At 44.1% G+C, this 17,275-nt stretch overlaps 1 protein-coding gene across 4 annotated transcripts in view; it reads left to right on the forward strand.

The window, feature by feature from the left end:
* Nucleotides 1–17,275, forward strand: part of SNX13 (sorting nexin 13) — a 223,398-nt gene that overhangs the window by 169,378 nt on the left and 36,745 nt on the right. For all 4 annotated transcript variants that reach the window (XM_077491271.1, XM_077491268.1, XM_077491270.1 and 1 more), the window contains one exon: nucleotides 13,095–13,132. In XM_077491271.1, coding sequence (XP_077347397.1) covers nucleotides 13,095–13,132 — 38 coding nt within the window. The remainder of the gene's footprint in view (nucleotides 1–13,094; nucleotides 13,133–17,275) is intronic.

The raw sequence follows: 17,275 nt of genomic DNA on the forward strand, positions 1-17,275 counted from the left end.
GTTAATAGATACCTAACATGTCACTCTTTAAATTTGGGCACACTTGTAGAATGATGGCAAACTTCAGTACAAAAGTCTCCCTAGGCAATGCTTTAAATTATTTTACAGGTTACATGTTTAGAGTTAGGCCGCGTACACACGGGCGGACTGTTCGCCCAACCTTGTCCGCTGAACAGTGTTTGGGCGGACAGTCCGCCCGTGTGTGGGCTTTCAGCGGACAGTTTCAGCGGACAGTTGGACGGACAAAGTCTTTCGGAAATTCCGAAAAACTGTCCGCTGAAACTGTGTTTGAGCGAACAGTCCGCCCGTGTGTAGGCTACTTTCGAAATGAGCAAACTGTTCCCGCTCGGAAAGTCCGCCCATTTCGAGCGCGTGAACAGGTAGGCGGGGCCCGCGAAGGAGACGTCGCGGGCTCCGCCGCCTGGAATGGGCTTAAAGGGGAACCCCAACGCCGAAAAAAAATCGGCGTGGGGGTTCACCCAAAAGTCCACACCAGACCCTTGTCCGAGCACGCTACCCGGCCGGCCAGGAAAGGGGGGCGCGAGCGCGCCCCCCCTCCTGAGCCGTACCAGGCCGCGTGCCCTCAACATGGGGGGTGCCTTGGGGAAGGAGGGGCCGCGCGGCCCCCCCACCCCAAAGCACCTTGTCCCCATGTTGATGAGGACAAGGGCCTCTTCCCGACAACCCTGGCCGTTGGTTGTCGGGGTCTGTGGGCGGGGGGCTTATCGGAATCCGGGAGCCCCCTTTAAGAAGGGGGCCCCCGGATACCGGCCCCCCACCCTATGTGAATGAGTATGGGGTACAATGTACCCCTACCCATTCACCTGTGAAATAAAGTACAAAAAAAAACACAACACAGGGAAAAAATATTTTATTGCACAGCTCCGGGGGTCTTCCGTCTTCGGGGGTCTTCTCGCCGGACTCCTCCGCTATCTGTGTGTAGCTCTTTTACTAGCGGAGGAGTCCGGCTTTCTTCCTCCCCGCCGCCGGCCTCTTCTCCCGACTTCGGGGGTCTTGTCCCCCTCTTCGGTTCTTCTGCCGGGCCACCGCGCCTTCTTGTAGCTCTTTTACAGGCGGTGGCCCGGTCTTCTGTCGCCGCTGTCGCTGTCGCCGTCGCCGCCTTCCGTTCTTGTTCTTCTTGTTCTTCTTGTTCTTCTCCAGGAGATGTTGACACGTCGCTCTCTCCGGCCGGAATGCCAGAGCCGTGCTGTGCGGTCACTTATATAGTGACAATGGGGCGGTGTCACATGGTATATGTCACATGGGTTGGTCACATGGGTTGATGTCACATGGGGACTATGACATCGTAAGGGGGCGGGGTCACCATGTGACCAACCCATGTGACATATACCATGTGACACCGCCCCATTGTCACTATATAAGTGGCAGCGGAGCGTGTCCCTGGCATTCCGGCCGGAGAGCTCGTCGAGTCAACATCTCCAGGAGAAGAAGAAGAAGAACAGGCCGGCGGCGGCGGCGACGACAGCAGCGACAGAAGACCGGGCCACCGCCTGTAAAAGAGCTACAAGAAGGCGCGGTGGCCCGGCAGAAGAACCGAAGGCAGCGACAGAAGAACGGAAGGCAGCGGCGACAGAAGACCGGGCCACCGCCTGTAAAAGAGCTACAAGAAGGCGCGGTGGCCCGGCAGAAGAACCGAAGAGGGGGACAAGACCCCCGAAGTCGGGAGAAGAGGCCGGCGGCGGGGAGGAAGAAAGCCGGACTCCTCCGCTAGTAAAAGAGCTACACACAGATAGCGGAGGAGTCCGGCGAGAAGACCCCCGAAGACGGAAGACCCCCGGAGCTGTGCAATAAAATATTTTTTCCCTGTGTTGTGTTTTTTTTTGTACTTTATTTCACAGGTGAATGGGTAGGGGTACATTGTACCCCATACTCATTCACATAGGGTGGGGGGCCGGTATCCGGGGGCCCCCTTCTTAAAGGGGGCTCCCGGATTCCGATAAGCCCCCCGCCCGCAGACCCCGACAACCAACGGCCAGGGTTGTCGGGAAGAGGCCCTTGTCCTCATCAACATGGGGACAAGGTGCTTTGGGGTGGGGGGGCCGCGCGGCCCCCCCTTCCCCAAGGCACCCCCCATGTTGAGGGCACGCGGCCTGGTACGGCTCAGGAGGGGGGGCGCGCTCGCTCGCCCCCCTTTCCTGGCCGGCCGGGTAGCGTGCTCGGACAAGGGTCTGGTGTGGACTTTGGGGGAACCCCCACGCCGATTTTTTTTGGCGTTGGGGTTCCCCTTTAAGCCCATTCCAGGCGGCGGAGCCCGCGACGTCTCCTTCGCGGGCCCCGCCTACCTGTACACTCGCTCGAAATGGGCGGATTTGCCTCCTCCTTACGTGGGCGAGTCCGTTCATTTCAAAAGTTGAGCGAACTGTTTGGCAAACAGTTTGCTGAAACAGTCCGCTCGTGTGTGGGCAAGTCCGCTCATGCAAATTTTGAGCGGACTGTTTGCCGAAACTGTTTGACGAACAAGGTTGGGCAAACAGTCCGCGCGTGTGTACGCGGCCTTACAGAGAAGGTCTAGTGCTAGAATTATTGCTCTCGCTCTAACGATTGCGGCGTATGTGACCTGTGTGTATCTGGTTCTGATATTAGCCAGTGCTTCACCAGCCACTGACTTCACCGCATGTCCCTTATATCTAGCTCCAGCTTTCTTCTTTTAGACACATGGCACTGGTGACAAGTCTCTGCCCCCCACTCCCTCCATTCGCCCATTAATAAAAAGCCTGGCCACAGTGAATGGCTGAGTTTAGGCGAGGACATGACCCCAACGCCGGTGTCTAAGGCCCCTTTCACACTGGGTCGGTAGCGCCAGCAGCGCTTTTTTTTAGCGCCGCTTTACTGTCGTTTTAACAGCGGTATGCAGTCGCTAGCGGGCGGTTTTAACCCCCGCTAGCGGCCGAAAAAGGGTTAAAACTGCCCGCAAAGCGCCGCTGCAGCAGCGCTTTGCCAGCGTTTATAGCCGCGCTGCCCCATTGATTTCAATGGGTAGGAGCGGTGAATACACCGCTCCTTTACCGGTCCAAAGATGTGGCTAGCAGGACTTTTTTCACCGTCCTGCTAACGCACCAGCTCCGGCTTTCACACTGGAGTGAAAGGGGCCTGAAAAATGCCCCAGTGTGAAAGGGGCCTTAGAGTCTGTGATTCAGGGAAAAAATATTTTTTGATCATACCTAGAGTTGGGGATTAAAAAATAATAGCAGGAAGAAGCAAGAAGCCTTATTCTTCACGCCTAAATACATCCGAACTGCCCCAAGTCCCTAAAGTATGTATAAACAGGCAGCGCACTGTAATTTCCTATAGGCGGTCTATAATCTCCTGTATGAATAAACTTTAATCTCTAGTAATCCTTAGTGTTAAAATCCTCCATTCACTGTACTGCAGAGAGCTGTTTGTACTGCCCACAGTGTCTATTGAAACAGTATCATCCTTGCACGCATTGTGAATGTCTTTACTGGAAAACAAAGGTGACTTTATTATCAGGCTCAGAAACCAAACCCAGCCAGTAGATAGAGAGCAGGTCTGTCTAGTTTGGTTAGTCACTGTGGAAAATAGTGGAAGGCTGTTAGTGAAAGTTATGATGCTGAACGCTGAGCAAACAGCCATTTTTTATAATGTTATTAAACACTCCATGAAAACCAGTAGCAGCACACCTTGCGTCATTATTGCTTCCTGTCCCCGTTTTGTCTGCAGACTTTGCAACACAATCGGCCTTTAAAAATGTGTTCACATGCCGCTTAGTGCTGTTGTCATGGGTGGCATGGGCATTATGGGCATTGCTCTTGTCTGTGCTTGTGATACATGTGTATTGTAGACAACACACCAGAAATCATGGTAGTAGTCCTGATGGTTTCTAATCTCTGAGAAGCTCAGTGCACGCTGCCTGACCAGACGTTTGTTGAAGCGCCGAAGAGAGAAACACAAAAAAGAGAAATGGATTACAGTTAACGAAAGGCTAATTAGAAAATAATGCTGTATTAACTACTAGCTGTGTGGAGCTGGGTTTAAATGGCAATACTCCTAAGCCCTTGTAAACACGGTCGGACGTTCCGACAACAAAATCCGTCAGATTTTTTCAGACGGATTTTGTCCGAAACTTGTGTTGCATACACACGGTCGGACAAAGTTGTCGGAAAATCCGATCGTTCAGAACGTGATGATGTTATTTCGTTACGACAGGACTACGTTCAGGCTAGTAGCCAATATCTTTGGTCTAGGAATTTGATCTGAGCATGTGTGGCACTTTGTCCGATCGGAATTCTCTACACACAATCGGACAAAGTGCGATCGGATCATGTTGTTGGAAAGTTTTATAGCCCAGCTCTAAAACTTTGTCCGTCGGATATTCAGTCCGATGGAGCCCACACACAGTCGGATTATCCGACAGCACGGTCCGATCGGACATTTTCCGTCGGAATGTCCGACCGTGTGTTCAAGGGCTAAGATCCCTTTTCACACTGAGGCAGTTTTCAGATGTTTTAGCGTTAGAAATGGCGTCTGTAAAGTGCCTGAAAACTGCCTCCCATTCTCTGCAATGTGTGCTTTCACACCCAGGCGGTGCGCTTGCGGGACGTTAGAAAAAGTCCTGCAAGCAGCATCTTTGGGGAGGTTTGGGAGTACTGTATACATCGCTCTCAAAATGCCCCTGCCCATTGCAATGAATGGGCAGCACTTCTGAAGTGCCATGGGGTACATGGGAGTTTTTAACCCCTTTTGCTAAAACAAGCGGTGCTTTACCGCTAACGGCTGGTGCTTTCAGTGTGAAAGCAGCCTCAGGGTTTAATACTACTTTTAACTTTTTTTTTTTGTACAGATTAATAAAGTATTTTTTTCAAATATTGATAGTGTGACTACTTGAACCTATCTTTGTAGTAGCTTCCTCTATCACTCTGTTTGCCGAGACTGGGAGGTAGAATTGGCAGTGTAGGAGGATTTCGTTTTGGGTCCCACTGTAAAGAGTACATCCAAAAACTAAGCACAATAAAAGCAGATGGCTGAGCTGCAGTTTTACCACCCCCAGCTGCCCACCCAAACTGTAAAATAAGATTTTGAACTCGGAGTGCAGAGTTTGACAAGTGGAACAGTTTGTCAAATTCACCCACTGAGTTCAGTGGAGCTGAAACACAACCGTGTGCAATGCACAGGACTGCGGCGTGGTAGTGTGGCATTATAGGGTTAAAGTAGGCTGTGAGGAGGCGATAGAACACCAACTCCTCACCTGTCAAATATTCTGAAAAGCACTGCGACTGGCAGGAGACCGCGTGAGGTCGGTACAGCAGGGGTTTCAGCGGATCCTGACCTGGAGTGAAGAACATGTGCATGGCTCTTGGGGTTTGCAGCATGTGAGTGCTAACCCAAGAACTTGGCCAGGTAGCAGAGTTGTGCGAGATCATCGGGACTAGGGATGAGCTCAGGCGCGTTCGCATGGAACACGTGCAGAGCCCGCCAGGAAGTCGGCGCAGCGATGCGCTAATCACAGTGAATAAGCGAACCAGCTCGGGAAGGCATGTTGACAGTGGAGGCATCAAGGGCTGCATAGGGCCAGAGATAAAAGGTGTCTTTAGGAGAGATGGTCAAAGTGTCCATTGTGCATGAAGCCTTAAACTTGTACATTGGTGATCTGTTTATATGCTTTACTTATGTAAGTGCTTCATGTATTTTCTCTTTAATAAATGATCTTTTACCTATCCTGACATCCAACCACCTGACGTAGAGAATTAAGAGGTGAAGATTAAGCGATTACATTTTTTGTTTAATGGAATTATGTTCAAATAATGGGATCTGTAAATCTGAAATGTCAAACTCTCTTGTGTGTTTACAGAACTGGGACCAAATGTCCTGTGTTCTTGGCTTGTGTTTGGATGCCCCCTAGTGGCTTCTATTGGTTTGTTAGAAAGCTTATTGCAAACTAAGAACTGAATAGGGAGACCCTTTTAAAAAAAAAAATGGCACCTCAGCTCTTTTCTAATGCATGCACACTTAATCCAGATTGACCTTTCTGGCCTTCTCTTTTGTAACAGTAATCCACTTTTTTGAGTGGATGACTGGAGCACTTTTTGCGATTCGGCATTGCATCGCTTTAACAAACTATATTGTTACATATATATATACAGCGACGCTGTACCCAAACAAAATGTACACCCTTTATTTCCCCACAAAATCTCTTTTGGTGGTATTGTTTCATCTCTGCGATTTCTATTTTTTGCGCTATAAACAAAAAAAAATTAAAATGAGTGACAATTTTGAAAAAAACACAATATTTTGTGCTTTTTGCTATAATAAATAATAAATATACCCATATTTGTTTTGTTTTTTTTTAAAGCAATTTTTTTTCTCAGATTAGGCCAATATGTATACTACATATTTTTGGTAATAAAAATCGCAATAAGCGTATACTGATTGGTTTGCGCAAAATTTAAAGCGTCTACAAAGTAGGAGATATATTTATGGCATTTTTATTATTATTATTTCTTTTTTACTAGTAATGGCGGGGATCTGCAATTTTTATCATGACTGCCACGTTATGGCAGACACTTTTGACACATATTTGGAACGATTGACAATTAAATAGCGATCAGTGCTATAAAAAATGCACTGATTACTGTATAAATGTCACTGGCAGGGAAGAGATTAACACTAGGGTTGTGTTCTAACTGTAGGGGGGGGGACTGACTATAGGAGCTGACAGTTGTTCCTAGCTATTAGGAACTCATGATCTGCATCTCCTCTCAGAACAGGGATTTGTGTGTTTATACACACACACACTCACGTCCCTGTTCTGCCTCTCGTGCCTGCGGTCATCGTAACCATCGGTCATGCGCATTGGCACCCCCGCAGTGCGGGCGCCTGCTATCCCGCTTAAAGGAGCCGATGTATAGCTACGACAGCTCGCGGGATCATGCCAACCTGCCGCATGATGGCAGCTGGTCGGCAAGTGGTTAATATAATTTAGATTTTGTTGTTGGGGTTGGTTATTTTTCCTTTCCTTGTTGTGGGACACAAACACTTTTAAGCATATCTAAGGACATTCCCGTTAAAGCCATGATGGAATGTGGCGAAACATGTCGGGCGATTTTTGGTTTTGTTGCCCTTTTTTGGAAGGTGGAATATTGATTGCTGATAGGTTGAGATTTTCTAGCCTCTCTTGGAGTTATTTGAATCGAGACTGAGTTCTAGGGTGAAGGTGGTTTTTACATCTGAGAGAAATGTAATGTGTATTATAGAAAAAAGATAAAGTAGTATTTATAAAAAAATATGCAAATAATTCCTAGAGGAAGTTTAGCTCTCTATAGTTTAAAATAGTGACAGACAAGTTAGTAAGTAGTAGAGGTCGACCGATATTTGCCGTTTTTCAAATAATCGGCATCGGCCGATTGTGCTGATAAAAAGCCGATTTAGAACTACAGCGGGACTTTGAAATTACTTCAGTAAGACCCCATTCACACCTGAGCGTTTTGTAGCCCTACGCCTGAAGCTACAAAACGCTGGAGGGGAAAAAATACATTATTCTCAATGGAGATGGTTCACATCTCCACTCCAAGTTGCCTGAAGCCCTACGCCTGAAGCTCAAACAAGTTCCGGACCCTTTTTTGTTGGGCTGATTTGGGCGTTTTCATTCCCATAGAAACTAATGGAAACGCTCGATTCGAGCGTTTAGCGCGACAACGAGCGTTTCTATGGGCGTTTTGACGCTGTATCTGCAATGCTTAACATTGGTGACCTTTTGCCCTGCACAAATTCGCGACAAAACGCGGCAAAAAGCGCCGCGAATCGCGGTAAAAAACGCAGCGAATCGCGGTAAAAACGCCGCAAAAAACGCTTGAAAAAGCTACGCTCAGGTGTGAATGCAGCCTAATAGAAGTCAGTGTAAGTTGCCATAGAAACGTCTTCCTCCTCTCTGGGCAGGCTGCCAAGAAAAGAACAGAAAGATACAATGTTTACACTTGAATGAATGAAATCATCTCAGTGTGTAGAAGTTCTCAGTTTGGCCGGGTTCACACCACAGCGATGCGGGAACGCCGCAAATCGGCGGCGTTTTCCCGCATCGCATGACTCCCGCCGGCAGTTCACACTGCCCTATGCGAACGGCTGGGAGTGTCAATGAAATGTTAATGACACCCCCAGATCCGTCCGCATATCGCAGTGCGATCTGCAGACTCGCACAGGAATCGGATCGCATGGTGTGAACACCCATGCGATCCGATTCTGCTGCGGACCAAAAAAAGGGTCCCGTGCGAGTTTGCTGCGGGAGCGATGCGAATTCAGCCATACTATCTGTATGGCTGAATTCGCATCGCTACGGAGATCGGATGTGATTTGCACTGCAGTGCGGTGCGAATCACATCCGGATCTCCCCCCGCAGCAGTGTGAACCCAGCCTTTAACCATTTAAAGACTAAATCTTTTCTGACACTTGTTGCTTACAAGTAAAAATCCTGTATTTTCTGCCAGAAAATCACTTAGACCCCCCCAAAAATTATATATATTTTTTTAGCAGAGATCCTAGGGAATAAAATAGCGGTTGTTGCAATATTTTATGTCACACGGCATTTGCACAGAGGTCTTTCAAATGCATTTTTTTGGGAAAAAAATACACTATTTAAAAAATAAAAATAAAATAAAAACAGTAAAGTTGGCCCATTTTTTTTTTTTCGTCCAAAAGTTTTGACTACCTGTTTTTATTTAATATATAGTTTTTTTTTTTAAATCTAAATCATACATACAAGTAAACTGATTGGAGGTTTGTTTTGTTTAATAAATGTTTAAATGTAAGACATTTTCTGTATCACTTATGAAGGCCGCTTTCACACTGGAGCGGGAAGGCGTTGATGGTAAAACGCAAGTTTTAGCGGCTCTTTACCATAATTTTAGCGGTGCTATTTGGCTGCTAGTGGGGCACATATAACCCAGCTAGCGGCCAAGGAAGAGGTTAAATGCGCCCATGAAGCACTGCTGCCAAATCGCATTGCATGCGCTTCGGCAGTGGTGCCCATTCATATCAATGGGCAGGAGTGGTGGAGGAGCGGTATACACCACTCCAAACGTGCTGCTTGGAGGACTTTTTTTCTAAGATCCTGCATCGCCTCAGTGTGAAAGCACTCTGTCTTTCACACAGACTGCAGGGGAGCCATTTTGCAGGCACTTTACAGGCGCTATTTTTAGCCCAAAAGCGCCTGAAAAACGCCCCAGTGGGAAAGGTGTGTTAGATCAAGGGGGATTAAAAAAAAAATAATAATAAAAAAGGAAAAAAATAAATAAATAAAATAAAATCGGCCTAACATATCGGCCCAAAAAAATCGGCATCATATATCGGCTATCGGCAGCCATGATTTCTAAATATCGGCATCGGCCAGAGAAAAACCCATATCGGTCGACCTCTAGTAAGTAGTAGACTATAGGTCAGTTTGTCAGATCTGTATTCCACCTTCCAGAACAGTAATTTTGTGAAAAATAATGAAGATATGGGTAAAGTTCAAAACATTCTCCACACACTTTGATACATTTTTGTCAAAATAAAACTTAAGACCCCTACACACGATCTGAAAATTGGATGAAAAATACTGGTTTTAAAGCGATCGTACAATAATCTGATCATTGGTACGGAGCTTTTGAGAGCCGTTCACGACAGTTCATCCGATATTATCCGATTGGACAAGCACGGAAGTTTTCCTCGTATGATACCAGATCATACAATTTTCGTTTTAATCAGTACAGTCGTCGTTCGAAATTACAATAGAAATACACTACAACACATGACATCACTTCCGATTTCTTTTTTTATTTTGTCATACTTTTGGATCGTGTGTACGGGCCTTTAGACTCTGATGGGAGCCAAAGTCCTCATAGAGGCTTGTATGACAGATGTATACACAACATATTTATTCATTTATTTATAACCCGAGATACAAAGTTGTGTTTTGTTTTTTTTTTCTTATATATCAATTTATTACATTTTATAATCTCCCTTTCCAGTCAAGGTGAATGGTAATGCATGTAATATGCAGCGCACTATACTACAACCTCCCTGCTTAAGAAACACAGAGATGTGATTGTAGCCTCATGCCGCGTACACACGATCGGACTATCTGGCAGACTTTGCAGCGGAGGTCCGCTGGACTTTCAAACGGACTTGCCCACACACGATCACTCCAAAATCCGACTGATTCAAACGTGATGACGTACGACTGGACTAGAATAAGGAAGTTCATAGCCAGTAGGCAATAGCTGCCCTAGCATCGGTTTTAGTGTGTCGGACTAGCACACAGGAGACCGGATTTTTCGACCGGACTCCAGTCCGTCAGAAAGCTTTGCAACATGTTTTATTTCTAGGTCCATCGGACTTATGGGAAAGAAAAGTCCGCTGGAGCCCACACGCGATCGAATTGTCCGATGGATTCCGGTCCGCCGGACCTAGTCTGTCGAAGAGTCCAATTGTGTGTATGCGGCATTAGACTAGGACATTGCACCTCTATATAGGCATGATGGGAGCTTTTTATTTATCCCAGTAAGACTGTTGAAGTGCATGTAAATTCTCCTCTGATACACGAGGGTGACCACACTGCTCCGAATTCTGCAGCAGTACTGTTAATGTCACACAGGAACAAAGAGAGATCTGCAAGTGCTGATGTACATATAGATCAATGCTGCAGCACATTTGTTAAGGGGAGGCCAGAGTTCTTCTTTAAAACCGAACCCCATCTTTCTGTCATATTTGGCTTGGACCAAGATGTTCCAAATAAACCTATAACCTTCACTAACTGATGTACCCGCTGTGAGCACTGTATGTATCAACTACTGTATTCAGGAATGTGTTCTGATAACCGTATAGACACTATCTGTCTTGTTCCCAGAACAGATTGGCGTCAGGCTGAGCGTTGCTTAGCCATTCACAGGAAGCTTTGTATTTTCTGAATGAGTACAAGACTTTCTCAGATTGGCTGGCTGAGATGGCAATCTTGATGTCTCTCCAACAAAGCCAATCAGAAGAAGCCTTGTATTCATTCAGAAAATACAAGGCTACCTGTGAATGGCTGAGCAACACTCACGCTGACTCAATTTTGTTCCAGAAGTAGGAAGGGAAGTTCTCGTACTCGAACACAGCACTGTGCACTTTATGTAGCTGAGGCTGAATACAGTTTATCCAACGCTCACAGTGGGAACAACTGTTAGTGACTTTAATAGTTTTGTTTAGAACAGCTTGGACCAAAAAAGCTGGAGTTAGGCTTTAAAGTGTTGTCAGTACATCTCTGCCAGAAATTAATTAAAATTACTGCAGGTACAAAAAAGATACCGGCTGATCCTACCAGGAATCTAGCAAGCCCTGCTGGCCACCGTCTTTTTTTTTTTTTTTTTTTTTTTTTTTTTTTTTCTTTTTTGCTCAGAAATGTAGTTTAGCAATATAACCAATGCTTCATTTTCAATAATGATAGATGACCAGGACGTTATTTAGATTGGCTGACTTATGCCCTGTACACATGACTGGTTTTCCCATCAGAATAAACTCTGAAGGCTTTTCAGACAGAATTCCGCTGAAACTGTCTTGCGTACACACAATCACACCAAAGTCCGATCGTCAAGAACACGGTGATGTACAGCACGTACGATGGGACTAGAAAAGAAGTTCAATAGCCAGTAGCCAATAGCTTCCATTTCGTACTTGCTTCAGAGAATGCGTAGTTTTTGCTCCATCGGAACAGCATACAGACTAGCCTTTTTCCCGATAGGAATTGGTTGCGTCAGAAATATTTAGAACATGTTCTATTTCTAGGTCTGTCAGAATTTTTGGAGAAAAAAAAAAAAAAAGTCCAATGAGGCACACACACGATCGGAATATACGATGAAAAGCTTCCGTCTGACTTTTTCTGTCGGACATTCTGCTCGTGTGTACGTGGCATAAAAGGTAAAACAACCAAACAAGTAGTATAAACAGTATTTATCATGAGAAACTCTAGAAGAGATTTTGTTTAGCCTTAAATTGATAACTTTCAAAAGTTAAGAACTTATTACACTGAGGGCAAGAAACTGGACAGTTAATATAGGTATGACGTTCGCTAACTTTTTAGCCTAGCCTAGATGCAATATTTCTCATGATTCATGTGTATTTCAAATCTCTTGTATAGCTGAGTCCATAAACCCTTTCGTTTTTGGCACACCTTAAATTTCATTCTTTAGAACTGAAGATAAGTTAAAATTCCCAAAGGCATGTATTTTATTTATTTAGAAAGCAGAGTTCCTAGGAAAATCCCATTATTTTTTTTAAATGTCTCACCATATTAGCGAAACCGTTTTTGTTTCAGTAAAAAGTACACTAAAATTTATTTTAGTGCACACAAATGCAGTATATTACATTTTTTTTTGTTTTGTTTTTTTTGGGTAAAATATAAAAAAAAAATTGTACTGGGTGAATAGTTTCACAGTATGTCGAGCTTTAAAGTTGTGCGGTCCTATGAAATTACAAATTTTGGTACTCATATTCGCAAACGGCGAAGCCTTAAAAGCTCCTTTATATCATCCATTTAAAAAGCAGTCAAACGCCCTTAAAAGTGGCATTTTTGACGCAGAAAAAAAGTCTATAGCGCTCATCAGGTCAAATATATGTTTTGTTTTTTACTTATTTATTTAGAGATATGTAACCTCTGTTTTGAACTTTTTTGAAAAAAGCACAATTACAAAATGTGTTGGTTTACAAGCAATATTTTTGGAAACAAATTTAGAACCTAGAAGCCACTTTTCTGCTATAGTCTGTTTCTTTTTTAATCAGAAGAGTTAGGATTATAATGAGCAGAGTGGCTCTTTTATAACCTACCACAATGTGATGTCACAGACTAAAGTTCGGCATTCTCTCGGCTATGAATGCCCCGTTCTTTGCTTGTTGCAGGTGCACATACATTTTCATTGGTATGTTTTGATGGGATGCCTTTGGGATATAGAGATTCTGGTGTTGGGTGTGTGCCATCAGTTGTCCTTTTACTTCTAAAGTTGTGTTTCTACTGATGCGCTTTGATTCCTAGTGAGCGAGCCTTAGTTACAGTTACTATTTAGAAAGCTGCCACTGTATTCTGATCTGTTTTTCCCATTCCTTCACAGAATCTTTCAACGGATCACCAACAGGCAGCATAAATTTGGTATGTTATTCTTCCAACCCTTCACTTTTATTTCACTGAGCGGTGGCACATAACATCCAATCAGAAATTTGCTTTGGATTTCAGCACTTTGCTCATCATCATTACTTTGTGCCACGATGAATAAACTAACTCGAGTTTGTGACAAATCACTTTGACATGAAGGTCATACTTTTTATTTACATTGATTGCTCTTCTGCACGATTAATTCCATCAAGTATGCTGTTTTTTTTTTTAACAAGATTTGACTTAACAGTCATGTGTTACCCAAACTGCGGATTTTGCTAGTTTGATTTACTGACGTGACAACCGGTGTTTGCTGGTTACATCCATCCAATCTAATTTTTGTGTTAACCACTTAAGGACCGGGCCTATTTCTCAGACTTGGTGTTTACAAGTTAAAATCATTTCTTTTGCTAGAAAATTACTTAAAACCCCCAAACATTATATATATATATATATATATATATATATATATATATATATATATATATATATATATATAATAAAAAATTCAGAACCCTAGAGCAGTGATGGTGAACCTTGGCACCCCAGATGTTTTGGAACTACATTTCCCATGATGGTCATCTATACTGCAGAGTGCATGAGCATCATGAGAAATGCAGTTCCAAAACATCTGGGGCGCCAAGGTTCGCCATCAAAGCCCTAGAGAATACAATGGCAGTTGTTTCAATACTTTGTCACACCGTATTTGCGCAACAGTCTTACAAAAAAATACTTTTTTTAAAATAAAAAAAATAAAATAAGACAACGGTAAATTTTTTTATATTGTGAAAGATGGTTACGCCCAGTAAATCGATACCTAACATGTCACGCTTCAAAATTGTGGCCGCTCGTGGAATGGCTGCAAACTTTGACCCTGCATAGTGTTAACCTTTAAAATCTATATTTCTGATTTATTAATCAGAAGATATGATATGGGTTTAAAAGAGAATTCTATTGACCAGGAAAAGAAAGGTTCAACATAACACCATTTATTAGAGTAAGTTACAGGTCTATCTGATATACCCAGAAAATATCTATAGTCTAAGGTCTTACATCAAGGAAGAAAATACTAGGTTGAAATATAATATTTACATGCAGGAATACAAAGTATATTCTCTACGACAGTATATTTAGTCACAAGCATACAAGCATATTTAGTTACAAGCCACACCTTAACCATAATTACCCATCCTTACAGAGTTCCACTCTTGAGCACTGCTTCCCAAAAAGAGACTGTTCCCTCCCTTAGGCTTTGGGTAAATGCCTTCATGCTGATTCCCCATTGGCTGCCTTAGCTTGGATCATGATTGGAGGGCTCACAACATAAGTCGGCCCCCTTTCATGCAAATCCTTGTGACTATTCTTAAACAGAAGACTTAATTGGATTTCCCCAGGAACTTAAGCAATGATTATGGTTGGACTCTCCTCATTGTCTACCCCAGCATGGGGTCCTTTGAAGTGAGTAGGTGTAGAACAATGGGAGTGGCTTCTCCATATGGTGTATACAAGTCTCGGCCCCGCATTGTCTGCTCTTACCAAGCCCCTGGGGGGGGGGGAGGCATTTTACCTGACATTCCAAGATGCCGGCCAAATGAGATCTATTTCTAATTACAATATTTTACAGATATTAATGAAGATTTCACATAAACTCATAAGGCAACAATAGGCAACGTTGAAAAATGTCTACATGTTACCAGTTTTGAGTTACAGAGGTGGTCTAGTGCTAGAATTATTGCTTGCGCTTTAATGAACGCAGCAATACCTCGTGTGGTTTGAACACCGTTTTCATGTGCGGGCACGACTTACATATGCGTTTGCTTCTGCGGGCAAGCTCAACGGGATGGGGCACTTTCAATTTTTTATTATTTATTTTATTTTTTATTTTGACACTGTCCTTTTAAAGAAAAATAAATAAATTTGGGTCACTTTTATTCCTATTACAAGGGATGTATACATCCCTTGCAATAGATAAAAAGCATGACAGGAGCTCTTAAATGTGAGATCTTGGGTCAAAAAGACCTCAGATCTCATGTTTACACTAAAATGCAAGAAAAAAGAAAAGCGTTTTTTTTTTTTTCTGCAAAAAAAAATAAAAAATCCCTTTTAAGACCATTGGGCAGAAGTGATGTTTGACGCTTCCGCCATCCAATGATGTAGAGCCGAGCAGGGGCCATCTTTCCTTTTCTCTGCATCCAGCCTGTGAGGAGAGAGGACCCAATCATAGCTACCGATGGCTCTGGTAAGCGGGGGAGGCCACCAGAGTGCAGCGGAAGGGGGGGGCCCTCGCCCACCCCTGATTAAAAGTGATCTAGTGGCGAATCCGCCACTTAGACCACGTTTAGATGCTGCCATAACAACAGTATTCCACTTCAAACAGCCGACTTACAACTAGCTATGAGTAAGCACTGATTTCAGTGTGAAACGCGTCAGTAGTTCTGTATCACGTTTGCTGGGGATTGTGTTATGTGATCTTCATTTTACAATAAAAGGCACAAGAAAATAGATCCTTTTCCGAGTGCAGCTGTCCAGAATTTTTCTATTTCCTCTCATTTGTGCATGCACTAGCCAGCACCTGTGGCTCTCCTCCTGGAAGTGGAGTGATCATCCTGGTGGTTCAACCTGAAGCGGTGGTATCCCTTTCTCCTATAGCCGACGTACAACTACCGTGGGCGATCCTCAAGTAGTTCAAGGATAAGTTCACCTTTAGTAACATGTTACAGGTTACACCCATATTTAGGGTGTAATATGTTACTAACCGAGCAGCCTCCACACCCAACCCCCTTGAGTACCTGTTTTGACAGCTGGCCAGGGGTCTTCTCCCTGCACCTGCTGTCACAGTGTAAAAAAAAAACTGCCATGCACGATTTTGCCCACCCGGTCGCATCATTAATTCACAGAGTTCTGTGAAGGGGGGGAACTACAAATTACCAACATGTATTGAGGGTGACGGCTTGTAATTCTCAATGAACTACCGGGGCACTGATGAACGCTCTAGGTAGATCATTGATCCTTCCTGTCATTCAGTAACTGCCTGCCTGTACAAGGTATGGGCAGACTGCTACACTGATAATCTACAGGAGTCAGACATTGCGCCCGTGATCTGCTATTTAGTGGTGCAATGCTTTACAGTCTCTTAATAAAAATAAATAATAAATGCATTTTTTATTACCTTGGAGAGATGCAGACTAGAATACTGCAATCACTGATCAGCAAATTATATCACCTGTGATGTATTTCAGTTATCTTGCAAACCTGGCCTGTTAGTGGGCCCTGAGGACAGGGGTTAATGACCACTGCTTTAAACCTACAGGACAGCTTGCTCATCCACTTGGTGGATCAATGTAGAGTGCTAGTGGAAGTTGTGGATGTTTTTTCATCAACATAGTAGTAGAGTGCGGTGCAACAAACAGGTAACTAAACACTAACACAGCTGCACCTACAAATCTCAATACTGCACCTACACAGTTTACTGATGCTGCACTGACGCGCACTACCCCTTGCCTCGACTGAACCAATGTGCACTACCCCACTCTCTGCCACTGCACACCTGACCCCTCAACCGATGAGTCCTTCTCCAGTTTCCATCATTGCACTGTAACAATGCACACTTCTGCAGTGCTCAGCATAACATTCAGGTACATTAGATATATGGGTGTCTTCCAGCCAGTATCCCTAGCTTATGGTACCCACTCAAAACTAAGAAATTGCACTTGAGGCGTACCTTTTAAAAATAATAAAATCAGGCCCTAAATCTCTATTTTTAGTGCCGTGATTGATCTTTGGCTCATAGGAAATGATATTGGTTCCTACTGATGTTGCTACCTGACCCCTGAAGGAAAGGAAAGTGTCCGGTTGCCTGGGTGAATGGCATTCTTGTATTATTTCACAGAGTGAGAAGGAAACATTGGTGTTGGTATGAGCTCTGGGAAACAATAGTGTCCATATGAAGGAATCTTTGACTTTCCCCTTAGTTTGTAATGTTTAGTGCTATTCTGGGACTGCCGTGCTTGTGCAGGTGTTTGAACACTAGCAGATTAGTTGTTTCTGGCCTGGCTCCATGTCTGGAGTAAATGCCTACTCAAATAATACAGCTCCCCTGTGTCACTCAGTTACAATAAACAGAACAGGCAGTGAATTGGG

Source organism: Lithobates pipiens, unplaced genomic scaffold (assembly GCF_037356315.1).
Source record: "Lithobates pipiens isolate NorthernLeopardFrog02 unplaced genomic scaffold, aLitPip1_a1.2 Scaffold_19, whole genome shotgun sequence".
NCBI lineage: Eukaryota > Metazoa > Chordata > Amphibia > Anura > Ranidae > Lithobates > Lithobates pipiens.